General features: G+C 33.3%; 4 protein-coding genes and 1 long non-coding RNA gene across 6 annotated transcripts; 3 read left to right on the top strand and 2 right to left on the bottom strand.

The window, feature by feature from the left end:
- The first annotated feature begins 965 nt into the window (after positions 1-965).
- LOC105804345 (probable glutathione S-transferase) lies at positions 966-1,934 on the top strand. The gene is made up of 2 exons (XM_012636923.2): positions 966-1,300; positions 1,371-1,934. Exons 1-2 carry the CDS (start codon positions 989-991, stop codon positions 1,719-1,721), a joined length of 663 nt encoding a protein of 220 aa, XP_012492377.1. The 5' UTR covers positions 966-988; the 3' UTR covers positions 1,722-1,934.
- A 1,690-nt stretch (positions 1,935-3,624) lies between these two features.
- On the bottom strand, positions 3,625-7,310 carry LOC105804344 (pentatricopeptide repeat-containing protein At3g03580). The gene has a single exon (XM_012636922.2). It carries the CDS (start codon positions 7,266-7,268, stop codon positions 4,590-4,592), a length of 2,679 nt encoding a protein of 892 aa, XP_012492376.1. The 5' UTR covers positions 7,269-7,310; the 3' UTR covers positions 3,625-4,589.
- A 10,141-nt stretch (positions 7,311-17,451) lies between these two features.
- Positions 17,452-18,066, top strand: LOC105801159 (uncharacterized). Its single transcript, XM_012632492.1, has one exon. It carries the CDS (start codon positions 17,452-17,454, stop codon positions 18,064-18,066), a length of 615 nt encoding a protein of 204 aa, XP_012487946.1.
- Positions 18,067-18,301: 235 nt separating this feature from the next.
- On the bottom strand, positions 18,302-20,319 carry LOC105804346 (uncharacterized). Its single transcript, XR_001136918.2, has 3 exons — positions 20,103-20,319; positions 19,911-20,018; positions 18,302-18,553 (listed from the first exon to the last, which is right to left on the bottom strand). It is a non-coding gene; the product is annotated as an uncharacterized LOC105804346 (long non-coding RNA).
- A 1,806-nt stretch (positions 20,320-22,125) lies between these two features.
- On the top strand, positions 22,126-25,620 carry LOC105804348 (protein DETOXIFICATION 24). 2 transcript variants are annotated; one of them, XM_012636925.2, is made up of 9 exons: positions 22,126-22,389; positions 22,593-22,848; positions 23,602-24,143; positions 24,268-24,354; positions 24,463-24,519; positions 24,622-24,860; positions 24,936-25,054; positions 25,187-25,273; positions 25,382-25,620. In XM_012636925.2, exons 2-9 carry the CDS (start codon positions 22,609-22,611, stop codon positions 25,460-25,462), a joined length of 1,452 nt encoding a protein of 483 aa, XP_012492379.1. In that variant the 5' UTR covers positions 22,126-22,389; positions 22,593-22,608; the 3' UTR covers positions 25,463-25,620. The 2 variants fall into 2 exon arrangements, with proteins under 2 accessions (XP_012492379.1, XP_052480462.1); XM_052624502.1 differs by lacking the exon at positions 22,126-22,389 and having other exon boundaries at positions 22,689-22,835.
- Positions 25,621-27,968: the final 2,348 nt, after the last annotated feature.

Here is a 27,968-nt window from a genome sequence, read left to right as displayed (position 1 = left end):
ATTAAATGTTTTTATTAATTTAATGTAAATATTTTTCATATTAAATCAATTTAATATAAATATCTTTTATACTTATAATGAGTATACATGTTATTTCATTTATTTCTTATTACAATTTACTTTTTAATGTAGTTCTAAATTTCTATATTCTTTTAATAATGTTATGCATTAATTCAAAGATACGAAAAATCTTTCGATAGAGTTATTAATGTTTACAATAAACTTGAATTATCATTTACTTTTTATACCATTGTTAAAAACTTCTACATTTCATAAAAGTATTTTGTTTCATAGTTATTTTAAATATTATTTACATTAAATATAATAATTATTTATTTATAAAATAATATATTTATTCACCTACAATTGAAGTGTAAAAAGAATTAATAAATATAAATACAAACAAAACACATATTACAAGGGTGTGAGTACTCAAAGACCTACAGCCTAGTGTTTGCCGCTTAATAATTGGTTTTAATATGATTCTCCCGATAAGAAAGAAAATATATTTTTAAAAATCACTTTATTCTTTCTCAATTAAAGCATAATTTTAATTGGTATAATAATTAAATTAGCCCTTATACTTTACACATTCTATTGATTAAGTTCTAATTTAATAAATTTATCCCATAACATTTGAATAAATGTGTAAATGTTGAGGTTGAATTTGTTGAACTTATTAGAATTAAAGTCAAAATAACAAAATATATAAACATCAAAGGCTAAATTTGTTACTATACCAATCAAAATTATGTACATTTGACGGAAGACATTAATATTATGCTTAATTGTCCTTACTTGTTCGCTTCCAGAATTACCGAGGATTAAATTGCTCTAATTTTTTCGAAAAGGACTAATTTGCTCAATTTTAAAACTGAGAGGGATTGGAGAGGTTTTTTTTACCAAAAATATAGTTAAAATAGAGCCACTGAAAATTAAAGTAGTATATATGCTGTTAAACTATGAAGAATGAGGAAAGCAAAATAAGATGGCAGAAGAAGTGAAGCTTTTGAAGACCTGGTCAAGCGCTTTTGGATTAAGGGTTGTTTGGGCGTTGAAGCTCAAAGGTATACCATATGAAGCAATAGATGAAGATCTGTCCAACAAGAGCGCTTTGCTTCTTCAGTATAACCCTGTCCACAAGAAAATCCCAGTTCTTGTTCACAATGGGAACCCCATCTCTGAATCCCTTGTGATTCTTGAATATATTGATGAGACATGGAAGCAAAATCCCATATTGCCCCAAGATCCTCTACACAGAGCCAGGGAACGGTTCTGGGCCAAATTTAATGATGAAAAGGTAAGTATCTTCTGTTTCTGTATCCCTTTGAGAAAACATAAGCGTATCTCTGTTCTTGTTGTTGGCGCAGCTACTACCATCAGTATGGGGTGCTTTCACCAAAGAAGGGAAAGACCGAGAGGAAGCTATGGCTGCAACGATGGAGAACCTGAAATTCGTAGAAGAAGAGCTGAAAGGAAAGAAATTCTTCAGTGGAGAGAAGATAGGCCTGGTAGATCTTGTTTTCGGTTGGCTTGCTAACTTGATCTCTATTTTTGAAGCGGTAACTGGCTTCAACATAGTTGGTGAGGGATATCCATTGTTATCGGCCTGGATGCAAGAATTTTCAGAACTCCCTGTGATTAAAGATACCTGGCCTCCTCGTGACAAGATGATCATCAAGTACCAAGCACTTTATGACAAATACCATCCTGCAGAATGACCTGTTCCTGAGGTTTTTCCATTGATAGTTTACATTAAAAGTTTAGGCATCATATTGCTGCAATAAGTTCAAAACTATGTGTGTGGACAAGGCCTTGGAGCTTATTTACCATAAATGAGGGATTTTCCTTTGTAATCTGTCAAGAAACTGAAGTTGTAATTGTTGAACCAGATTGCCTCGTGAATTTTATCAGTTGTTGCTGGTTTTTTTTCACTTCTTATCCAATGGTAGCTAGCTAATGCAAAGAAACTGCTTAATCAAAAGGATTGTAAGTGGAAAATAATAGTAACATGATAAAGCTTAATTATTATGCCTTCATAAGCACACTGAAATTTTCATTAAGCGAAGCAGGTCCAAGACAGCAATAAGGTGAATATTTACATGCAGGACTGATTTATCTTTCTTATCAAAATCCTTGGCTTCAAAATGTATAGTCAGGAACACAGGGCTGAGAACTGCAAGTATTAAAAGAATCCAACTACTGAGCAGCAAAAATTAACTTCAAAGGAAAATGAGAAAAAAAAAGTGTTAAAAAAAGTCACACTTTCTAGTTTCCACATCCATTCATACTAATTCACCACAATGGAAGTAGATAATAATGAAATTAGGGATGAATACTCTAATATGTTGAGGAAAAATTCACTCAAAACTATATATTTTTTAGAAATATATAAATATATATATACACGAAGCATTTATTGAATCATATAAGGAAATAAGGTCTCTAATTTAGAATCTCTAAAAATCAGCTATAAACGCTAAAGGTTAGCCATTCAATGTTGTCAAATAATCAAAGACTCTCAACACTCCTCCTCAAGTCAGTACATAGATGTCTCATATGCCCAACTTTCAAAGAACATTATGATAAATCTTACTGCTGAGCCCCTTAGTGAAAACATCAACCAACTGCTTTTCGGATGCTAGATAAGATAGACTTAAAACACCACTGGCTACTTTTTCCTTGATAAAATAGTGATCAATTTTGATGTGCTTGGTCCTATTGCGCTGCACTGGATTTTGAGCTATGCTGATGGCCGCTTTGTTGCCACAGTACAAGGTTGATCCATTTTCTCTCAACAACATTAGCTCTTCTAGTACCTTTTGTAGCCATAAAAGCTCACAAACACCTTGAGTCATAGCCCTATATTCAACCTCTGCATTTGATCGAGCCACAACACTTTGTTTCTTGCCTCTCCAAAATGACTGAGTTTTCTCCCACAAGAGTACAATAATTCGTTGTAGACCTTCTGTCATCAAGAGAGCTAGCTCAATCTGTATCTGTAAATATTTCTATCTTGACAGGACTATTTTTGGAGAAGAGAATACCTTTAGCCAGTGTAGACTTCAAATAGAACAAGATTTGTAATACTGTCTACATATGGGCTTCGCGAGGATTGGAGAAAAGCTATCATTGATCCAAGAAATCAAAATCGTGTTCCTTTTTCACCATCTTCTGAAATTTTTCAGCATCACTGGTACAAGTTGTTTGAATATCTTGATAATAAATAAGTTTCTGCCACAAGCCACTTAACTTGGCAAAATATTAAGAAATCATTAGCTCTTCTTGTTTTATATCATGGACCTTATTACGAATCTCAAAAATTTTCGTATCATTCCCGACACGGGAGTAGGTGATAGCAGCAACATTCCAAATCTTTTCTGCAGTATCAAGTAACAAATAAGTTTTGAAAATATGGGATTGCATAGAGTTGATAAACCATGGCATAACAAGAGAGTTTGTTGAATCCCACTGACTAAATGTTGAATCAGTGAGTTTAGGTTTTGACATGGTACTGGTGATGTATCCCTGCAAGCCATGAGCCTTGATAAACAACAAGCAAGACCTTGACCAAGCAAGGTAATTATGTCTATCAAGCTTTATAGGACTAATTGCAACGATGAATTATCGATCGGAATCACGAACTTGTCATCCATTGACATAATGTTGAAAAAAACAACTAATACCCTTAAAACAATCTACTTGGAAAATTAAAATAAAAAACAACACAAAAGAGATCCCACAAAAAATTTAGCCATAGTACACCACCAATTAGAGGAGAATGACCGGAAGGGAGCAGAGAGCACTGCAACAACGTTAGAAAAACACGACGACAGTAGGTGAAGGCCACGCGCGGCATGTGAAACAAAGATGTAGGAGCTTGTGACGGCTCGTGGGGCCCACATGTGGGTCTTCTAGTCATCGAATTCTAGGGTTTCGCCGGCGAGTGGATGCTAACTTCAATAGTAGGAGCAGTGAGAGAAAAAAATAAGACTAGGGTGGAAAGTAGCAGTTTTGTATTTATAGGGTTTTTGGAACAAACTTTGAACAAAAAAATTTATCCCAAAAAATCAGATAAAAAATTTGATACCATGATGAAATTAGAGATAAATATTCTAATATATTAAAAAAAACTTGTTCAAAACTATATATTTCTTAAAAATATGTACAAATATATATACATGAAGAATTGAACCATATAATAAAAGAATATCTCTAATTTAAAATCTCTAAAAATCAACTATAATCTCTAAAGATTAGCTGTTCAATGCTGTCAAATAATCAAATAATCAGATTCTCTGATCTTGGAAATTGAGAGGAGAATAATTTAACTACCGAAGAGCAGAATTTTTTCAGAACAATGATAAGACAAAAATCAGAAAAGTATAATGATTGGTTCTTCATGGTATAAAATTATTTGGAAAATAATGAGATCATCCAGGGAGAAATAATGTACTCAAATTCTAACGTGTCAACATGTAAGCAGATATTTGCCCACCACATTAGCAGGAGTCTCTGTTCTTTTTCATTTTCTTTTTGACGAAGAGGGTTTGTTCTCTTGTTAAAAAATATGATCACGAGACCCATCATCACCAATGATCTCCACAACTACAGGTTCCATCCTTGAAAAGATGAAAGCGATTAGCATCTCTCACTAATATTTCTCTTTGCATAATCATTGATATATACTTGGTCACAGTGTGACAATCCCCACAAACCCGAAGGTTTTTCATAATCTGCAATGGAGTCCCGAGCTCTGTGTTCAATAATCCAAATGCTATGGCAAGCCTTTCACTGTGCCCACAAAGCATGTCTCTTTTTTCATCCTCTTCAACATCATGCAAAACATATCTCAGATCAGCAACATAACCTTCCTTAGCCATTAAACCAGAAATTATCCCTAGTAACTTATTAACCTCTTCAAACTGCTCAAAGAACTTATCCCCAGTTCCAAACACGTACAATCTTCTTTTAATTTCTATCCAGCTACATCCAGGATCCTTTTTGAGCCCTCTAGCTCTTATGGATTTTCGTATCATTCTCACTTGATCCCACTTCCCTAAAATGGCATATACATTTGATGCTAAAACATAATAGCCAGTATCATTCGACTTCTGTTCAAGGATTCGCTCAGCAACGCGTTCTGCAACCAATATGTTCCCACTTGATCGGCAAGCACTAAGTAGCGATCCCCAAATACTTGCATCTGGTTTCAGTGGCATTGAGTTTATAAAGTCCTCTGCTTTAGTTATCAATCCAGAACGAGAAAGAAGATCGACCACACAAGCATAATGTTCATTTCTAGGCTCCAAGTTGTAATCTTTCTGCATCTGGTCGAAACAAGCCAAACCCTCTTCAACCAAACCTGAATGGCTACAAGCATAGATGATGGCAACAAAGGTAACATGGTCAGGAACAACACCCGTTGCTTTCATATCTTCAAAAGCTCTCAATGCTTTGCCGCCTTCTCCATACATCCCATAGGCAGATATCATTGCGGTCCATGTCACCACATCTCTCACTTTCATACGGTCAAATACCTGAATAGAATTTTTCAAACTACCACATTTAGAGTACATTTCAATTACTGCATTCCCAGTTGGAACATCTGTTTCAAATCCAAATCTGAAAATACAACCATGGATCTCTTTCCCTCGCCGTTTGGAAGCAAAAAAAGAGCACATAGGCAAGATGCCTAAGACAGTGGCCGCATCAGGCATCACTCCTTCAGTCCTCATTTGATTAATCATTCTCAAACCTAAAGTGAAATCCCCAGATTGAACACATGCTGCTACAATTGTGTTCCATGTTACCCTATCATGAGTTTTCATGTTTTCAAATACTTTCAGCGAGTCTTTTATTAGTCCACATTTAGCGTACATATCAACCATAGAATTATTGACAATAACATCTGAATCAAATCCCAATTTAATTATATCACAGTGAATTTCTTTCCCCAGCTCCTTGTCTGCTAACTGAGTAGAAACAGAGAGGAGCATCACACAAGTGACAGAATCAACTTTCATATCAACCTTCATAATCATAGCAAGTTTCAACACTTCATCATAATTAAGATGCTGAATATAACAATTAATCATCGAGTTCCATGAGACAGAATCCTTGCACATCATTCTGTCAAATACTTCACGCGAAGCTAGCAAGTCATCGCATTTCGCATACATATCAATAAGAATATTATCAGCAGTAACATCACTTTGAAACCCACCTTTCTTCATGTACTCATGAACGAATTTTCCAAATTCCAAGTCACGTAAATGACCACAAGCACGAAGAACAGAAGTAATGGTCAGTAAATCAGGTTTAAACCTATTCACCATAAGCATAAACAACTCGATCGACTCCTTAAATAACTCCATCTGAGAATACCCGCATATCAGCGTGTTCCAACTAACGGTATCTCTAATTACCATCTCATCAAAAATCCTTCGTGCCTCCACGAGCCTATTAAACTTGAAGTACATAGAAAGAAGTCCATTACTTACCACAACGTCGCCGTGAAGCCCAATCTTCTCAACCAAACAATGAAGTAGCTCACCTTCTTTAACATTAACCAAACCTCCACATGCAGGCAAAACACTCGAAACGGTAAAAGAGTCCGGCATAATTCCCTCCATTCTTGACATATTATAAAATTCCAATGCTTCTACCCAATACCCATTAGCACTATACCCCGAAATCAAACTATTCCAAGACACAACATCCCTTTCAGGCATTCCATCAAACATCTTTAAAGCTTCGTCCATACAACCAAATCTCGCGTACATATCAACCAAAGCATTCCCGATATACAAATCTGAGCCTAAACCCATCTTCAAAACATTCTCATGAACAACTTGTCCCATCTCAATATCAACCAAAGCCGCACACGAGTTGATAACTGAAGGAAAAGTACATTTATCAGGTAAAACATCCAATTTTCGCATTTTGCCATAAAACCCTAGTGCTTTAGTGAATAACCCATTGTGGGTAAGAGCTCTAATGATTGAATTCCATTGGTAAACATTAGCTGTAGGTGAAACTTGGTGGAAAACTGAGAATGAAGATTTTGGGTCCTTGAACTGTGCATATTTGCTTATGAGTTTACCAGAGAAGAAGGACGATTTTTCAAGTCCTAGAGTAATAATTATCGAGTGGATTCTGTGAAGTTGTTTAGTGGTTGATGCTGATGATAAGGATTTAGAGAGTGAAGAGTAAAGAAATTGATTTGTAGCTTCATGTAAAGTGCTAAACTTTGTTGTAGTTTTCATGAAGCTCAAGCATATTCTGGTTTGGGAGTTGGATTCACGTAGAAAACAGGTTTACAAAATCTCCCTAGACACAAATTTCTGATTTTATATTTAAAAATCATTTAATAAATTAATAATATAAATATTGAATATAATTATATTGTATGTTGTTTAACAAAATAAATATTAAATTAAAAAAAAGTATTTCTAAGTCTTAATCTCATCTCACTCTCACACACATATAATATAATTAGTTTGATTTTATGTATTAATATTATAAATTTTTATATTTTTATTTAAATTAATTAATGATATTTTTAAAAAATATAAATTTACTTTAGTAAATGTTATTAAAATATGTTTTTACTTAAAAATATATTTTTTATGAATATCTTATTAGGTAGATATCAATCATGATCAAGATAAAATTTTGATACTTTAAAATTTATAGTTATTAGAATGAGATTTCTACTTCTTTTATACTTCTTTTATACTTCTTATGTCTATAAATAGATACTCTAATGAAGCATTGTAATTATCCATTTTATCAATAAAGTACATTCTCTATTGCTTTCATATTTTCTTTGTTCTTTATTCTCTCCATCTCTCTTTATTTTATAATACGTTATCAGCACGATCTTGCTCAAAGTGATAGTTCCTTTTATCGACGATCAAATTTATCCTTCCGTTATCTATATGAAATCGAGAAGTAAGATTCACTCTCCAAGTTTGCTTTTTGATATTTGCTTGGGGATGATCTCTTTTTCTTTATTACAAAGGATGTTTATAATCACTACTTCTCATCCATGGTAATGTAAGTCAATCCAATCAACTTTTTTGAAATTTGATTTGATTTCTATTAAAAGTTCAATTTATATAATTCACTATTTATATCTCTATGAATTTATAAAACCCTTTACGCATTTAGTTATTAGAAATTTTATGTGGAGATAAATATTTTTTCATTTTAATAGAACTGATTGGTTTAATTTTGATTTTGATTAAGATATATGATTATTACGGAATGTGAGTAAAAATACTTACTTGTCATGAACTTTGGGATATTCACTTTGTCTCGTGATAATTTCATGTCATTGTAAAATTTGAGATGAAATTATGTCATAAGAGGTGGAGGTTAGAAAATGTTTATGTTTAAACTTTTATAGTGTAAAGTTATTTTAATTTGACATTATAATATTTTGTATTTTGTTGTGTTATGATATATAAAATATATATTATCTAACCACAATGATTTATTAGTGAATGAATTTATTATTTGTTATGTTTAATATATGTTTTATTTATACCTATTCATTTTATTTTATATGAATAAATAAAATTTTATTTAACATAAATTAAGCATTCATTAAGGTTATACAATAAAATGATTATATGCTCTTGAAGAGCTAATATTGCATCAAAGCGTAAAAAGCTCTTTAAGAGCTTATATTTTAGCTCATTGTGATGTAAAATTTTATAAAATATATTTTTTTAGATCAAGAAGATATATGTTGAATAAAACCTTCATGTGTTTTACATTAAAACCATATATATAAATAATATGAGATACTTATGTATTTGTATTCTATATATTCCCGAAGGAATACATTACACTATATGATTGAAATATCTAATGTGCTCCTGCAGTAGCAATATTGTGAAAATGACATTAATAGTATTTTGAATGATCTCATACCTTCTAGTGGCTAAGAAAATAATAAATTACTAATGAAAGACTATGAAATTATTCCCACTAGTTTTGCTTCATTTCCTTAAGTGAATGTAGCGTACATAACAATTATGAAAATAAAAATATAGAGATCATGATTGTTATTGTAATTAAGGATGTGATTGGAGACTAATCATAACAACATGAATAGATAGATTTTGATTTGAAATCCACACATATTTTGCGATGGTGATTATGAAATAAAGAATCAATGGAGACATTTAAAAGTCTATCCTACTAGATTTATTGCATTCCTCAAGTGAATGCAAACATATACAAAATAAAATTTATAATCATTGACCACTAAAAGTGGGAACATAGTAATAAATAAGAGAATAATGAGAGTTCTCAAGATAACTCTTCAAAGGGTAAAGATATAAAAGATTATTGCCCACATATGTGACATATGCCTAAATATTTTGTTTCATTAATATTCCTTGAAGAAGGATATGAGAATGTAGTAATAAATTCTATCATTATAGATAGAAAGTATTTATCGTATTTGGTACTAAAACAAACAAATATTATTCCAATATTTGATAGTACAAAATTAGTCGAAAGCTCTAGAAGAGCTAATATATTAAGAACTTTTGATGGTTAATCCATTGATTTTAAAATATATTTATAATGGATCTTATATTGATTTCTTATGAATCACTATTTTATAAATATTTATTTTGAATGGATGAAAAGAGAGGATTGGGTAATTAATTTATATTTATTTTATAATATTTGTGATCTTCTTTTCTCATCATCCCCATTAAGTGGTTGGAAGCAAAATATTTGATTGTGAAAGATATATCTATGAGCAATAAAATATGATAATTCTATCTAAAACTCGTTATGGTTGGATGCAGCACATGGGCATGTGGTTGGTCGTGTGTCCCTTGTATCTTTAAAATTTCAAAACAGAATACTCATAATTTTTCACACGGGCGTGTGACTTGGCCGTGAGACCCCTGCACCTATTCAATGCAATTTAGTAAGCTCACACAGCTTAGCACACGAGCGTGTGGCTTGGCCGTGTGACCCAAGTCAGAGAGTTACACAGTATAGGCACGGGCTGAACACGGTTGTGTGTCCCTATTTCGAATGACTACACGGCTTGAGACACGGGCGTGTCTCTTGACCGTGTGAGCCACGCAGCCTAGCCACTCGGGCGTGTGTCCCCTGCACCTAAGAAAAATTTGAAAGTTTTGCGAAAAATTCTCTAAGTACTCGGTTTAGTCCCGACTTGTTTCCAACTAATATTTTGGGCCTCGAGGGCCCATATAAGGGACAATATGATTGAATATGACCAACTTCTGATATGAATGTTAAATGATATGAAATATTTGTATTTGATCTGTAAAATTCGTTAATGCTCTGTAACTTTGTTTCAACGACGGATATGGGTTAGGGGTGTTACAAATTGAGACATATCAGTCCAAGTATTAACAGATCCCGAAGGTAAATAAAACAACCATTCTCTAACAGAGTCAGCTAATGAAAAATGAAAAGCTAGTAGTTATGTTTGATCCTCAGTTACTTCTTCTGGTTTCACGCTCAGACAAACCATGTGGAACTTTTTCAGATGAGTATGGGGGTTCTCATTTTTCAAACCGCGGAAAGTAGGCAATACATGTATTAATACCTACTTTAACTCGAACTATGTTTTGCCCGTTGGATAAGTTATGCATAGCAGTTGTTATTCATCTGGTGCAGCTGCAAATTGGCGTATAGTTTGATCTGTCATGTCGTCTGAATCTTCAGATGAGTAAATATCTTCGATGTAAGATCCTTATTTAAAGTCGAGTTTTGGTTGTTTACTATGCTGAATAGCTTCTCTTCGAAGTGTTCGAGCCAACTTTTCTATTTCTTTTTCTAGTTCAAATGCTAGAGTCCCTAATTTTGACCCAGTCATAAAGAAAACAAAAAAAAAATTAGAAACTTTTACCAATCCCCAACAACGACGCCAAAATTTGATGGGTGTCAAAACCACCAAATATAATTTCCTACAACAAAATAACAGTAAATTGAAATATTGAGTAGTAGGGTCGAGTCCACAGGGACTGGTTGTCTAATTTCGCCTTTTCTCGTGACTAGAATCGCTGTTGCGGTAATAGTCGTGCCCACGACCAGTGCGTTGTAATGCTGGAAAATAAAAATGAGAGTTTTAAATTAATTAAGATAATAAAATAAGGAAATAAAAAAATAAAATAAAATAAAAATATATTTGAAAATGCAAAAATAAATTTAAGAAAATAAAATATTTTTTAAGCTTAACCTTAGCCTCGGTGTACTCCAATCTTGAATCGATTCTTGAAACAAATTTTCCCTTCCAAGCAATAAGCTGGTTATAGCAATCGAGTATCCCTTAAACTGCCAACTCTTCCTCTCGTAGTCGATCCCAGTATCACCTGCAAATTGACCCTTGCCGAATTTCCAACCATGTGGCACGTACCCGTAATTTTGGACTTCGACAGCCTTATGATCTGAAAAACCCAACTCGAATTAACGGCTTCAACCGTATGAGTCGTTTAAATCCGATCACTATCTCCCTTGACGGAATCCAACTAGCTCTTTCCAATTGAACACGTTAATTTTTTCACGGGATTTTGAATATAGCACCGCCGACTCAACATCCCAATTGTACGCTAAACGATTCCAACCCAACGCGCGCTTTTTGAATTGAAATTGAATCAACTTTGAGGGACGAATTTGTACTATCCCACATACCGAAGAGATAGCAAATACCGAATTGAGAGGTATTTTTGAGCGGGTTCGTATCTCACCATTGTTTTTTTGGAGTAATTTTCGGGCTAAAGCTAAAAATGGTTTAGTTAATCATGGAAAGAATCATACTTGAAAATAAATGGTTTAAATGGAATTTTGGAAAGTGGAAAGGCAAAAGGCTTAGAAGGTAATTAAACTGAAAACAAAGGAAAAAAAAAGAATGAAACAAGATTGAGTATGACGCAGGAAAGAGAAAAAAATAAAGAATTTTATTAAATGCTAAAGGTAAAAGTGTGTTCAATTGGTTGTAGCCACTAGATATTTATATATATTTTTAGTGCTAAAATTTAGCTAGATTTTTCTTAAATAATTCTAAATATTATCACTAAATAATTCAAAACTTAAAAATCAAATTTAAACTAGAGATTAAATTTAAACTAATTACAGAGTTGTAACAATATCAAAAACCCTTCAATCTTTATCCAGTCATCTTTGTATCTTCAACCTTTCAATCAAGCCCTCCTCTTTGCTTTTTGTTCCAATTTAGCCCGTTTTTGTAAGAGTTTGAATTCATCACATCAACTTCATTCTTGATAAGAAATATCCAAATTTAATAGCATTTTATCTGATAATTAGCCAAAAATAAATCCATTAAAATACGAATTTATCTTGCTATCATTTTGATATACCAACATTTAGAGAACATATTATTTAAGTCAAATATCACACGAAAATATTGATGTAAAAATAAATTACATTTATATATAGTTCATATAAAAATTATTGATTTTATTCAACAAAAATATAACATATAATAATATATTGAAAATAAAATAATTATAAATGCATCAATATTGTAAAAGTAAATATAAATGTTTTTTTAAAATTAACTAATGAATTAAATATAAGCACATGTATTTTTTAAAGTAAGTAACATGTATGGTTAATATTCTGTTATCTCATACTATTATAATTATTAAAATTATATAATTTCTATTTTAGATTTTATATTTAGCAAAAATGAATTTTAATTTTAATTTGGAAAAAAACTAATCTCATAATCAATTTTATATAAATATAGTCTAATACTTTTATTATACAATGAAGATACTAGAAATATTAACACAGCATATGAAAAATTTTATTCTGAACTTGTCCCTATATTTTTATAAGGAATTCTCTTTAATTATTATTTTTAATATAGTCAATAGTTATATGTGATAGATTATTATCATGACAAATGACAATTTATAAGTTGCGCTATGTAGGATTTTTTTTGTATTTAATTTTTATAACACAACCCAACATTTTTATGTGATATAATTAAAAATTGTATTGTTTTATTTTATTTTAAACTTTGATAATATATATAAAAGATAAATAAAATTTATTTTCAAATTTGATAATTTAGTTAACTTTAGATAATTTAAAACATATATAAACAAAGTAAAATAAGAAATCGTATATATATTTATAAATATTTTTAGATAATATGCTATGAGTATTTTTGTAATGACTCGATTTTAGGCGGCGTTAGAAAATGTGATTTCAAAATTCAATTCTGTAAATCAAGTCAGTGAGATCATGAATGGAAGGATTTATAAAGTTAGTATAAAAATATATTAATAATAGGTTGAATAATTAAATTGAGAAAATGTAACAGCTCAATTTTTAGTGGTGTCAGAAATAGTGGTTCGAGACCACTAAATTCGATGAGTGAGTTCAAAAATTTTATTATTTATTATTTACGAGTTAAGTGTGATTTTAGAAAGATTTTTGAATTAGTGATTTGAGTTTTAAAAGAATTTATTAGGTTAAGTGGTTCTGAAAACGTGGTCTCGAACGATGAGCTAATTCAAAAATCTTTCCTTTTATGTATCCTAACCCTTATATGTTTCCTTTTCCAAGTCCTATGGAAGGTTGGAGCCAATGGCCCGGTTCAGCTCCATTTTCTGTAACGCCGAGTGGACTGCTGATGTATAGGCCAGCGGGGTACGATGGATCGCAAGAGGGGCCGTCGGGGAGCTATTCTTTTTACCAATCCCTACCACCGTATGGGTTTCAAACACTGTCACTGTTGGTGATGCAAACACCTCTACATTCACTATTCTATCAAGGTAGCTCATCGTCCCAACTCCGATAACAAGATACCCTACCGGAGGAACCAGAATCCTCGCTGGAGACCACGTTTTCAGAACCACTTAACCTAATTCAAAAATCTTTCTAAAATCACTTAACAAAATACTCAAATCAAAGGACCAGAAAAAAGATGAGGTTTATGCCTCAGATGAGGGATCAACAGAGGCTTCTATATGCGTAGTGGGAAATACTACAATCCAGCGAATTCAAGAGCGGAACCCGTGAAAGGAAAAGCCCTGGAAGTTGAACAAAAGAAAGAAAATGCAGCTAGACTTGAATCACCTATCAACGAGTCGGTAACTGAGAATGAGGCTAGGGAATTCCTGAAATTCTTAAAGCACAGTGAGTACAGCGTTGTAGAATAGCTACATAAGCAACTGGCTCACATCTCAGTGTTGGCTTTACTCTTAAGTTTGGAGACACATCGTAATGCGTTGATGAAAGTACTAAACAAAACTTACGTCACTAACGATACCTTTTTAAACAAGCTGGACTACCTAGTTAACGGTATAAGTGCTGACAACTTCATCTTCTTTAATGATAATGAAATACTGCCAGGAGGCATGGGATCTACAAAAGCCCTGCACATTACCACTCACTGTAAAGGATACACATTGCCAAGGGTGTTAATTGATAATGGATCGACTCTGAATGTCTTACCCCTATCCATACTGAATAGGCTACTCGTGGATAGCTCGTACATGAAAACATGCCAAAACATAGTGAGGGCATTCGATGGTACCGAAAGGAGGGTAATGGGAAGTATTGAAATTCCCCTTTTGATTGGCCCAAACAGGTACGAGGTAGACTTTCTGGTGATGGACATTAAGCCTTCTTACAATTACTTGTTGGGGAGGCCTTGGATTCATTCAGCGGGGGCAGTACCTTCATCACTGTACCAAAAGTTGAAATTGGTAACGGAGGGTCGACTGGTAACGATAAACGTAGAAGAAGACATCATTGCATTTGTAACCAGTGACGCACCATATTTAGGGGCAGACGATGAAGCGATCGAATGTTCATTTCAATTTTTGGAATTTGTAAATGCAACCTTCATTTTCAGAGGGAATAAGATCCCGATGCCCAAAATATCTAAAACTACAAGGATGGGCCTACAGATGACAGTTGAGAAAGGAGCCTTGCCTGGAAAAGGACTCGGAAGATACCTCTAAGGGAGGGTTGAGGTACCCATGTTAATGGATAAACGAGACCACTCTGGCTTGGGATATAAGCTAGATGTGAAGCAAAGGAGGAATGAGTTAGAGAAGAAATAGAAAAGGAGGAGAGCACGTTTGAGCGGAGAGGAAACCAAATGGGAACCCATGACCTTCCCCCACATATCTAGAACATTCGTGTCAGGGAGAACTATTCACCCTAAATGGAAGATGTCAAGAAAAGAAACTGCAGAAGAGATGTTAGGTAGTCTTAGCATCAACGCCATATCTGAAGAAGGAATTAGAGAAGAAAATTTATCAGGCATTTTCCCTTAAGAGCCTGGAAGTGTTCTGAACAATTAGACTAGGGAAGAGATTCCTGTAACTTTTAGAGCCAATTCAGAGTAATGTTCAAAATACACTTGTTGCTCTAAGCCTAGGAGCAATAAGAATCTTTTGTAAAAAGGCATATATGTCCAATATTTCATTTCAATAAAAATACATCTTTCTGTCTCATTTTGAGCAAATATTCTTTTATTCTTTCTATTCCATTCATAGTCATACTATGCATATAATTATTCTTAGATTTTTTTTCTTTGGATCTTCCTTCACCAAAATAACAGGTCTCCAGATATTAATCATATGAGCGACGTTGCTACTGACTCGAAGTCTCCTTTTGAGCAAGACATGAATATGGAAGATTCTCAGGATTTTGTAGATGATCAAAACTGTAGCTTATCTCATGATTTGTTAAGGATGGTGGAACAATAGGAGAAACAGATCCTACCTTATAAAGAGTCAGTGGAAGTTGTGAGCTTAGGAGAGAGAAAAGAGGTGAAATTTAGAGCTTGCATTGCCGTAGAGACGAAGAGAGACCTCATTGAGTTTCTCCAAGAATTCAAGAATGTCTTCAGGTAGTCCTATCAAGACAATCCTGGGTTAAGTACTGATATCGTGCTACATCGACTTCCCATAAAAGAAGAATGTAAATCAGTTCAACAGAAGCTCCGAAGAATGAGGCCCAACGTTTTGTTGAAAATAAAAGAGGTGGTCAGAAAGCAGTTCGATGCCAATTTCTTACAAGTGGTCAAATACTCAGAATGGGTAGCCAGTATAGTCCCCGTCCCTAAGAAAGATGGGAAAGTACGAATGTGCATGGACTACAGGGATTTGAATAAAGCCAGCCCAAAAGATAACTTCCCGTTGCCTCATATTGATACCTTAGTAGATAACATGGCAGGTTACTCACTTTTCTCCTTCATGGATGGCTTCTCGAGATATAACCAAATTAAGATGCATCATGAAGATATAGAGAAGACCACATTCGTAACCGTTTGGGGGACATTTTTTTATAAAGTGATGCCATTTAGATTAAAAAATACGGAAGCAATGTATCAGAGAGCCATGGTAACCCTGTCCATGATATGATGCATAAAGAAATTGAAGTTTATGTCGACGACATGATTGCAAAGTCCAGAACAGAAAAAGAGCATGTGCAAGTCCTGAGAAAATTGTTCTTGAGGTTAAGAAAGTTCCAGCTAAAGCTCAATCTAGCAAAATGCACCTTCGGGGCAAGGTCAAGAAAGCTGCTAGGATTCATAGTCAGTGAAAAGGGGGATTGATATTGACCCGAACAAAGTCAATACGATACAAGAATTACCTCTGCCACGTACTCAAAAATACGTTCAAGGTTTTCTAAGGAGACTAAATTACATTGCCTGGTTCATTTCACATCTAACTGAGAAATGTGACCCTATTTTTTGTCTCCTTAAAAAACACAATCCAAGTGTATGGGATGAGGAGTGCCAGAAAACTTTTGACAAGATTAAGCATTACTTGTCCAATGCCCCAGTACTGATGCCACCTTGCCCAGACAAGCCACTAATATTGTACTTGGGAGTATTTGAAAATTCCATGGGATGTGTGCTTGGCCAACATGATGAGTCAATAAGAAAAGAAAGAGCGATATATTACCGCAGTAAGAAGTTTACTGAATGCGAGACAAGATATTCGCCGATTGAAAAGCTGTGTTGTACCTTAATATGGACTACTCGAAGATTGAGGTAATACAGTTGTACCACACAACTTGGCTCATCTCGAAATTGGACCCTCTAAAGTACATGACAGAATTGACTGTTTTGAATAGAAGAATAGCCCGATGACAAATTCTACTTTCTGAGTTTGGTATAGTCTAGTAAGCCAGAAGGCGGTAAAAGGGAGTGCAATAGTAGATTTTTTTGCCAGTAGAGCTCTAGAAGATTATGAGCCACTGAACTTTGATTTCTTAAATGAAGATCTAATGTATGTGGCAACCACTGAATGAGACTCTCGAGAAGGTCATCCTTGGAAACTAAACTTCGATGGAGCCTTAAACACTGTGGGCAATAGAACCGGGGCAGTCCTAGTATCCCCAAAAGGAGATCATTATCGATTCACTAGTAAATTAGATTTTGACTGCACAAATAACATGGTGGAGTACGAAGCATGCATCATGGGTATCCGTGCAGCCATTGAACGCAAAATCAAAGTGCTAGAGGTATATGGGGATTTTGCATTAGTAATTTATCAGCTCAAAGGAAAATGGGAGACAAGAGATCCCAAATTGATCAATTACCGAAAACTAGTTCTGGAATTAATTAAGGAGTTTGATGACATCACCTTTTGTTACCTCCCGCGAGATGAGAACCAGATGGTCGACGCCTTGGCTACATTAGCTTCTATGATCAGAGTAAATAAACAAGAGGATGTGAAGCCTATCCAAATTAGCATTTATGAGGCTCCAGCCCATTTTTACAACATCAAAAAAGATGAGGAAAAAGATTATCACCCTTGGTATCACGATATATTACGATATGTGAGAAATCGCGAATATCCAGACCAAGCAACTGAGAATGATAAGAGGACGTTGAGAAGACTGGCCAGTGACTATGTCTTGGAGGGGAAGATCCTATACAAAAGAAGGAATGATCAAGTACTATTAATATGTGTGGACGTTGTTGAGGCTAAGAAAATCTTGGAAGAAGACCATGAGGGCGTCTGCGGAACACACGCTAATGTTTCACAATGGCCAGGCAAATCATGAGATTTGGATATTATTGGTCCACCATGTGAAAGCAATGATGCATCCAATTAAATAGATCAATTCAGTCCCTATCCTATAAAAAGAATCAAATAGTCCATTTTCCAATTTGGCCATATTTTGATTCTTTTTAATAACACACGCTAATGTTTCACAATGGCCAGGCAAATCATGAGATTTGGATATTATTGGTCCACCATGTGAAAGCAATGATGCATCCAATTAAATAGATCAATTCAGTCCCTATCCTATAAAAAGAATCAAATAGTCCATTTTCCAATTTGGCCATATTTTGATTCTTTTTAATACGATAGGAACTAACTTGGTCCCTTAAATGTTATGTGATGAAAACAACACCTATTTTATATTGATTTATTGAAGGTAACCATTAATTACAACAACAGAATGCTCTGGCAAAGCGATTGAAGCAAAATCTTCAATCAATGATTTCTTTGATCCAAATCCATACATTAGAATACCAAAACCACATCTGCAAATAAATAAAAGCAAAACATACACACAATAAGTACTGGAAAATTAAGCCAATACTAACTTTCAAGGTAACTCTTTGGAATAAAAATAAATAAGTAAAGGTCTAATTATGAATTTTTCCCCTTAATTTACAAAACCTGATAAGTTAGACCAATTGGATAACATTAGTAAACCTCATCGTTAAATTACTAGCTTGAATATCAACACTTCAATATTTAATATGTAAGGAATTATCAAAATCAACATTTCAATAATTTATATGCAAGAAATTAACAAAATCAATCTTACAACAGTTTATGTGAAACAAATTAGCAAAAATCAACTATTCATAGTTCATATATTTACCGGCAATAGGGCTAAATCTTCAATTTCTATAATGATTTATATGCAACAAATTAGCAAAAATCAATGGTTCAAGTTCATGTATTTATGAAAAATCAGACTAATTTTTCAATATTTATAACAACTTATATGCAACAAATTAGCAAAAATAAATGGTTCAAGTTCATGCATTTACCAATAACCAGACTAAATTTTCAATTTTTATAACAACTTATGTGCAACAAATTAGAAAAAATCAACAGTTCAAGTTCATGCATTCACTAACAGCCAGACCAAATTTTCAAATTTTATAAAGTAGAAGGATCAAATTCTAACAAATTAAAGCAAGAGACCAACTTCCCGCACTTTTCATTTGCAACAAATTATATGCAACAAATTAGCAAAAATCAACTGTTCAGGTGCATGTATTCACCAAAAACCGGACCAATTTTTTAACTTTCGTAAAGTAAGAGTTCAAATTCTAACAAATTAAAGTTTCCAATGAAATTCAGAATTAGACCATTAAGTAAATGAGAGTTCTAAACAACCTCAGATCAAAACCCCATTTTGGGTAACATTAGTAGAACATTTCAATATTTAATATGTAAGGAGATATAAAAAATCATCATTTCAACAATTTACATGCAAAAAAATAGCAAAAATTAACAGTTCAAGTTCATGTATAATGTATTTACCAAAAACCGGACCAACATGTCAATTTTATAACATTTTAAATGCAACAAATTAGCACAAATTAACAATTCAAGTTCATATATTCACCAAAACCAAACAAATTAAAGTTTCCAATGAAATTCAAAATTACGCCATTAAGTAAATAAGAGTTTTAAATTACCGAGATCAAAACCCATTTTGGGTATAAACTTTGTAACTATTTATTAAAAGCGCAACGTCTTTGATGCTTTGGTTCAATATTAGTGAAGTTTCTCTAAGTTCTGCAATTTTAAAACAACAAAATTTAAAAGGATAAAAAACAAAAGCTTTTTTCGAGATGGGGATTCAATGAGGCAAAATACCTGTTCGTTAATGACGTTGATATCACTGAGTTTACGAGCAGATTTCTTCTCAGCACTGCCCATTTCTTTTGCTAAGAAATAGTTTCTTGAGAATCCAAATTTCTCTTCCTCCGCCGCGTTAAAATCCATTTTCTGAAGATTATTCGTTCAAACAAAAAATATTTGCAAAGATAATCGAAAATGAATTTGTACCTTTTGAGGGGATGCAGATTGTGGTGGCGTGGGATATCCGTAAGGTCTCCATGAATCTGTACCTTTTGAGGAGATGCAGAGGGCTGCCGATTTGGGGAAATTTGGGGGAAAAATAAAGGGAATCGAGGTAGGGGAGAAATGGTTTGGGATAAATAAAATGGGGAAAAAAGAAGAAGAGATTTCTGGGGATAGGGGGAATCGATTTTGGGAAAAAGAAGGGGGAAAAAAAAGAATATTTCATTTGAAATTTTGGGATAAAAAAAATATAAACACAAAACGACGTCATTTTGCAAAAATATTAGTGGCGTTTGGAACAAAAACGCCGTTATTTCTTACCTTTTGCTGCGTTTTTTCATAAACGCCGCTAACGCTGTACTTTTTTACAATTTTTATATTAAATTATTGTATCTTTCATATAAATTTTAAATAAATAATTTTTTAAATTTTAAGTAATATTTAAAAGAAATAGATAAAATTATAATTTTTAGTTTTTGTATTTCATTTTTATTTGTTATAATTTGGTCCTATCCAAAATAGATAGTTACTTATCCATATCAATCATTATTTTTTTTATTTATTTATCAATATTTTTTATAATCTAATATTTAAATATATCAAATGGTTTAGATTAAATATTTTTAAATATAAAAGCATTAATTGATTGTATAAAATTTCATCATTTAACAAATCTCAAGTAAACCTTAAATCCTAAACCATTTAATATATATAAAGTTTATCTATTATCTCTTAAATAATTTAAACTATAATCATAATGTTAATATAATAAAATTAATATTATCTCTTAAACCATAAACCATAATCCCTAAACTCATAATCCATAAACCTTAAGATAAGAACTCCTAAACCTTAAATCTTAAACTATAATGATAATTAATTCAATATTTTAAAATTAATACTATCTCTTTTACGATTATATAATAAATTATTTAATATATAAATTAAAAACAATCAAGAATGTACCCAAAAACTTTAAAATTATTTTAAATAATAGTATTTTAATTTTTCATTTTTAACAAATATTTTCTATATTTTTATTTCAAATTATTTCTACATGTCATTATTTTTTCGAAGATTTTAAATATTCAATTAAAAATAAATTGAATTTTAAATAATATAAATAAACCAATTAAATAATAAATAGACAGATAAAATATTTTTTGCGGCGCTTTTTCAAAAACGCCGCTAAAGCATTAGCGGTGGCTTTTCAAAAACGCCGCTAAATCCCCGAGTATTAGAGGCGCTTTTCTAAAAACGCTGCTAAAGCCCCAAAAGGTAACGACTAGCTTAGGTCTTTTGCGGTAATTTTTTTAGAAAAACGGCGCTAATGCTTATTTTCAGCGGCGTGTTCTAAAAATCGCCGCAAATGCTAGATCTTTAGCGGTGTTTTCCATAAAGCGCCGCTAATGCTCGATTTTTAGCTGCGTTTTTTGTCCAAACGCCGCTAAAAACCTGTTTTACTGAGATTTTGTAATGCGATAGAGAGTTTGATAAGTGTTTTTTTTTCATCAACATACTTTTTCATAATATATCTTTTTGAAGAGTCTTAATTATTCACAATTCAAAAAAATTAATCAATTGGATTTAACTTTAAATAAATTATTAAATAATTAAATAATATATACCAATATCTAATACATGAATTCTTACAGCAATATGTCTTTGGTAAGAAACATGGGTGGATTAATGCAACAGCAATGACAGATTTAGATAACACATACTAACCGTGAGTGAAACTTTACAGCAGACTACATGGTGGAGTTGACAGTACTTGATGAAGAACCCAAGTTGGTCCCCTGCTGGTATTTGGAATATTCTAATTAGTTACAGATCGTACAAATCATTAATATATATTACAACCCAACAATGAAAGAGAAAATAAAACAATTACTTTGTTTAACATTTCGTACATGCATTAATTATACAAATGAAGGTGTTGCAAATATTTGGACATATTACCTTATTCTTGTATTCCTTTCCTTCACTGGTCCCGGATGGATTCCCTCTACCTACACTATCTTGTTTCTCATATTAAAATTTGGTCACCCTCTACCTACTAGAGAATGTAGCTCCTTGCTCCAATTTTATATGGTCTCAAAATCTTATACTGCTACTGCTATCCCCAATGAACTCCCTTCCTTTCCATTTATCAACTCTGCAACTCTAGGCTAACAGCTTCTACAATTCAACTGCTGCCTTGGCTAAAAGAAAGCTTCCCTCCCTCTATTTTAGTTCATGTATTTACTCGTATAGCTTGCATATTTTGAGGGTAATAAGACTGAATATGTATTGTGTTTTAGGAAGACATAATTCAATCTGTCTCTTGCTTGCTTTTTTGGTCACAGCTACATATATACATGTTGATATTACCTGTTTATCAAATTACTCCATTATAATTTACGATGAATGTTTCTCATTTTCATAGACAACCTTTAACCAAAGTGCTGAATTGGTTTTGTTGTCATTTTGCAGAAAGGCATAGATATTTATGGATGACAAGGAGGTGGAGGAGAGGTTTGTCGCAAAAAAAGATGATGATTTGAAAACAAGAGTTTGGGTTGAATCAAAGACGATATGGAGAATCGCATTCCCATCAATATTGTCAAGGGTAACTTCATTTGGAATGGTGGTGGTCACACAGTCATTTCTTGGTCACATTGGTGAGGTTGAGCTTGCCACATATGCACTCATACAAAGCATTCTTGTCAGGTTCATGTATGGGATACTGGTAACATTTCCTTTTATTTCTTCATTTTATGTTTAGCTTGTGTTTCCTAATATTAAGTAAGAACTAGGACCATTAACTTTCATTAAATTGAACATGGATAAAGTATTTGCTTACAAAAATAAATTATAGTTTTTCTTTAAAATTTTCATAGGCATGATGTTTAAATAGGGATATGTTGTGACATATGATCCTCTAAATATATGCTTTTTTTTAAATGACTATATTTATATTAAATATGACACTCACCCGAGTTCAAATAACATAAGTATGGTCAAATTAAATAACATATTTGGACACTAAACTCTAGAATTAATTGAAATCAATTTATGTAAACAAATTATAAATATTCACCAAGATCAATATTAATCCTCTTTATTTATTCTCTTTTGTTTTGTTTGGTTATCTAGTATATAAATACAAATAAAAGTTTAATTATTACATAATTATTAAAATATTTTTCATAACATAAAAGAATAATATAAATTTATACTTGAAATTTGAAAGATGATAATTTTAGTAAAAATAATATATCTACACCTATAAGTGTTGGGTAGAATGGTAAAAAGAGTGAACGTAAGTTCGAACCTTGAGAGATCACGTTGTTAAAAGGATACGTGGAATGTAAAAAAAAAATTCTTTAAAATTCTTTCTATCTTACTAAAGATTACCAAATAAAATTAGTTTATTACTAAAATAATAATATTTCCACCAAACCTAGCATTTATGATTATAATTATTATCCATGAATGGAAGATTGGCATGTCGAGTGCAACCGAAACTCTATGTGGACAAGCGTTCGGGGCAGGGCATCACCACATGATGGGGATTTACCTGCAACGGTCATGGATCGTTGACGGCATTACAGCAACAATATTGGCACCTGTCTTCATTTTCGCAACACCAATCCTTCGGCTTCTCGGCCAGGAGGAGGAGCTCGCGGTTGCAGCGGGGCCAATCTCTCTATGGTTCATTCCAATGATCTATAGCTTCGTGGTCTCCATGACTATCTCAATGTTCTTACAAGCACAGCTCAAGAATTTGATCGTGGGATGGCTATCGATGGCAGCATTCGTGGTTCATGTGTCTTTGTCGTGGATATTCGTGAACAAGTTCAAGTGGGGCGTGAATGGCGCAATGGCAGCCATGAATATGTCAGGTTGGATAATGGTTATGGGGCAACTGGTCTATGTGTTTGGTGGATGGTGTCCTAATACATGGAGAGGATTCTCTAAAGCTGCTTTCTTTGATCTATTGCCTGTTGTGAAGCTCTCCATATCCTCTGGTGTCATGATTTGGTAATAGATTCCTAAATTGCTTGCTTTTTATCTATTTTAGACTCTACATTAATTTCCATAGCTATTATAATTAATAAATTTACATGCATCATTATTGTAATTCATTTAAATCCACTTGGAATAGCTTGGAACTATGGTATTATTCCATCCTCGTCTTAATGGCTGGATACATGAAAAATGCCACCGTCGCCATTGCTGCTTTCTCCATCTGGTAATTAAGATCAGCTCAATTTCCCTTTTTTAAAGCAATTAATTCACAATCTTTGCTCTATTTGTGTACACCAATTTACTAAAATTACTTGCTTTACATCTACCGCAGCCTGAATATCAATGCATGGGAATTTATGGTCTGCCTAGGCTTCCTAGTTGCAGCATGGTATTGTATACAAATCATAATCTCATTTTTTTTTTCTAAAGCAATCTCTTAAAAGGTGATTCTATGAACCAATTAAATTAAATTCGATTTTTTTCCGGCTAGTGTTCGAGTGTCGAATGAACTGGGGAGAGGAAATGCAAAGGCAGTGAAATTTGCAATAAAAACAATTCTTGGAACGTCAACAAGTATAGGCATTGTGCTGTGGATATTATGTATGGTATTCAGAAATCAAATATCATACTTGTTTTCCAGTGATGAAGAAGTTGCAGAAACAGTGTCAAGTCTCTCAATTTTTTTTGCTTTCGCAATTTTACTCAACAGTGTTCAGCCTGTACTCTCAGGTATATGCTTATATTCATTTTATGTAAATTAATTGTACATGAATGTTTAAATATTAAGGTATATACTGTATACAGGTATCGCCACAGGGGCTGGTTTGCAAAGCATAGTAGCATATGTGAACTTGGGATGCTATTATATAATAGGAATACCAATGGGAATTTTGGTTGGATATATAGCAGACCTTCAAGTTAAGGTAATAGAAGTAAATCCCACATAGGGTGTGATCTGTTGATATGGATTGAGTTATCCAAACTAAAACTGGTTTGGGCTTCAAATAAAAATTTTGTTTTATTTTGGTCATATTTAATTTGGTAATTTGATGTAGGGACTGTGGATTGGATTAATGAGTGGGGTGGTAATGCAATCGCTTATTCTTGGTTGGTTTGTATGGAAAACAGATTGGGATGAGCAGGTACAGTTAAATAATAATAATAATAAAGAAAAAACACCCCATTGTTTGATTTTATTTTTAAAATAAAATGTTGGGTTAATGTTAAAGGAAATAGAGTTGTTGTGGCAGGTAAGAAAAGCATCTGAACGTCTCAACCGATGGTTATTGAAACCGCCAGAGGAAGATAATGAGAGTCCATTTGATGCTTGAAACAAAATGAATATATATTACAATGGTTACATCATGTTATTATTACTACTTGTATTTTGTAAAAATTGTAGATTTAATTTTTGTTCTTTAATTTTATCAATTTTAGCTTTTGTGATTTTTTAAAAAATTGATCAATTTTAGTTTTTATATTTTTAAAATTTTGAAATTTTAGTCCTGATCCAAAACATATAGTTAAATCGATTTGGTTCGGTTTAATTACTAGTTTGTGTTAAATCGATTTGGTTAAGTTTAATTACTAGTTATGTACTATGTGTATAATTATAAATTTAGTCTAGATTTTTAATTGGATTTTATACTTTTAAATTTTAAAATTTCAATCTTAACCCAAATAATAATTGTTAATCCATTAACGGAACTTTTAGTAAGTAATATGTGGAAATAATAAGCTGACATGACGTTGCACATAATAATATATTTGTCACATCAAAATTTGGAAATAGTATAACTTAACTGAATGAATTTAATAGTTATTGTTTGATGAGGATTGAAATTTTAAAATTTGAGAAGTACAAGAACTAAAGATGACCAAATTAAAATGCAGGGACTAAATCTAAAACCTACACAATGTATAGGTACCAATAGAAGAATTTAACCATTGTAATATATGGGGAGGCTGTCCTCTACCTATGAATGTCCTCCGTCTCTACGATTGACCATTGAACACAGAATCATTTCTGGCAACAAATTTAAGTCGGAAATTTTACTTGAAATTAAGAAGATTATATGTATATAAACATATATATATATGGAAAAGGCAAAATTAGTGGAAAATGCGATTTTTTTAATAGGCCATTAAAAGTATGTCATAAACACTTTACATCAAATGTGTTTTTCTTTAACAATTCAATATTTTTAATCGCATTTTATACTAAACACGTTTTTCTTTAATAACTTTTTTTTAATTCAAACTAGGCCTTTTATCAACAAACAAAGCAAACAAAGTCGAAACAACAAACCCAAACAAAACACACGGGCCAAGCCCAAAACAAAGAAAACAAAACAGAAAAACCCAGTTTGAGCAGCTCCCAGCCAAAAAAAGAAAGGCATTCCAAATCCCGAAGGAGTTGTCAACAAAACAAGCTATGGCCCTTAGCAACCAAAGCCATGTGAAACGGCGCCAAGCTCGCCAAATAGCTAGAGTAGAGAACAAGAGGTGACCAACGTCAACAACGGCTAATCACGGACAACCCCCACGATGCCTAGATCGACAGATCCCCCGGAAGCCAACCGAAACAGTGAACCCCATTAGCATCCCCTTGCCAAAGACCCATCTAAAGAACAAGATATGTACAAACCGCCTTAGTCGTCATTCTCGTTCAAATCGATATCCGTCGATCCCATTCCACCGCGAGAGAAGCAAAACTAGGGATGACACCGCTCAGAAAAGAAGAACCACCAGCCTTGTCATAGCCAGCAAATGAACTATGGTATTACCCTCGCGAGGAATATGAGCAAACAAACAATGGTGAAAGGAAGAAACCATCGCTTTCACATCCCAAATGGAAGCCTCGATGGCTGAGACGTTGTGTAGAGGAAAGCAGGCCTTGCGAATAACACTAAGTGAATCCCCCTCAAAAGTCACCTTATGCAGGCTGAGATCTACAGCTAAACGAACGACATGAGAACATGTCAAAGCCTCCGTAGCAAAAGCCACAGGAACATACGCGGTAAGCACTAAATGGGATCCGAGAACTCTGCCCAATTTGTCCCTAATAACTATTCCTGTGCATGACAACATGGAATTCGTACTGAAGGCAGCATCAAAAATCACTTTTAGCATAGTGCCTTCCAGGGGCCGCCAACGCTCAACCCCAATAAGGCGACCAGGTAACCTCTCTTGCACCACATCCAGTTTCCTAAGATAGCATATGACCTTGCGAACAATATCCTGCACTTGAACAATAGCATTTGGATGTACATGCTGATTTCGAGCATGCCAAATATACCAAAGTGCACACACAATTTGCCTAAAAACAGTAGGCTTAGAGACAACCAAAACAATATCCTGCACTTGAACAATAGCATTGGATGTACATGCTGATTTCGAGCATGCCAAATATACCAAAGTGCACACATAATTTGCCTAAAAACAGTAGGCTTAGAAACAACCAAAAGAAAAAAAACCAGTGTTGGAATGATATTCCAACGAAATCAATTGGCCATGTGATTTGCAGGTCGTCCCAAACCCCAGCAACTGAAGGGCAATCACGGAAGATGTGCTCTGTTGTTTCAAGCAAAACGAGGCATCTGGGACATAAAACAAAAGGTTGTAAATGTTGGTTGTATAAATTGTAGTAATTAAGGATGTAATAATCGAAAATACACCAGGCTGCACTTTTTATTTTTCCTAGTAGTTGTAGTTTCCATAACTTGTTGTAAACAAGCCTATAAGAGTCGGTTGTAATAGTAGAGTCCGAAGCCTGAAGAAGACGGTATCCACTCCTTACCGAGTACACCCCCGAGCCTTCCTCCCCCCACACCAACA

The sequence above is a fragment of the Gossypium raimondii genome, chromosome 11 (genome assembly GCF_025698545.1).
Source record: "Gossypium raimondii isolate GPD5lz chromosome 11, ASM2569854v1, whole genome shotgun sequence".
Lineage (NCBI taxonomy): Eukaryota > Viridiplantae > Streptophyta > Magnoliopsida > Malvales > Malvaceae > Gossypium > Gossypium raimondii.
The sequence above is the reverse complement of the archived record's forward strand: the minus strand, read 5'-3'. Positions and strand labels throughout refer to the sequence as shown.

Excerpts from the sequence above, each read along its gene's own strand:
- LOC105804344 (XM_012636922.2), bottom strand. The coding sequence starts at position 7,268 with ATGAAAACTACAACAAAGTTTAGCACTTTACATGAAGCTACAAATCAA.
- LOC105804348 (XM_012636925.2), top strand. The coding sequence starts at position 22,609 with ATGGATGACAAGGAGGTGGAGGAGAGGTTTGTCGCAAAAAAAGATGAT. Across the intron at positions 25,055-25,186 it reads TAGCAGACCTTCAAGTTAAG|GGACTGTGGATTGGATTAAT; the intron begins GTAATAGAAGTA and ends AATTTGATGTAG. Across the intron at positions 25,274-25,381 it reads AAACAGATTGGGATGAGCAG|GTAAGAAAAGCATCTGAACG; the intron begins GTACAGTTAAAT and ends TTGTTGTGGCAG.
- LOC105804345 (XM_012636923.2), top strand. The coding sequence starts at position 989 with ATGGCAGAAGAAGTGAAGCTTTTGAAGACCTGGTCAAGCGCTTTTGGA. Across the intron at positions 1,301-1,370 it reads CCAAATTTAATGATGAAAAG|CTACTACCATCAGTATGGGG; the intron begins GTAAGTATCTTC and ends TTGTTGGCGCAG.
- LOC105801159 (XM_012632492.1), top strand. The coding sequence starts at position 17,452 with ATGGTGGAGTACGAAGCATGCATCATGGGTATCCGTGCAGCCATTGAA.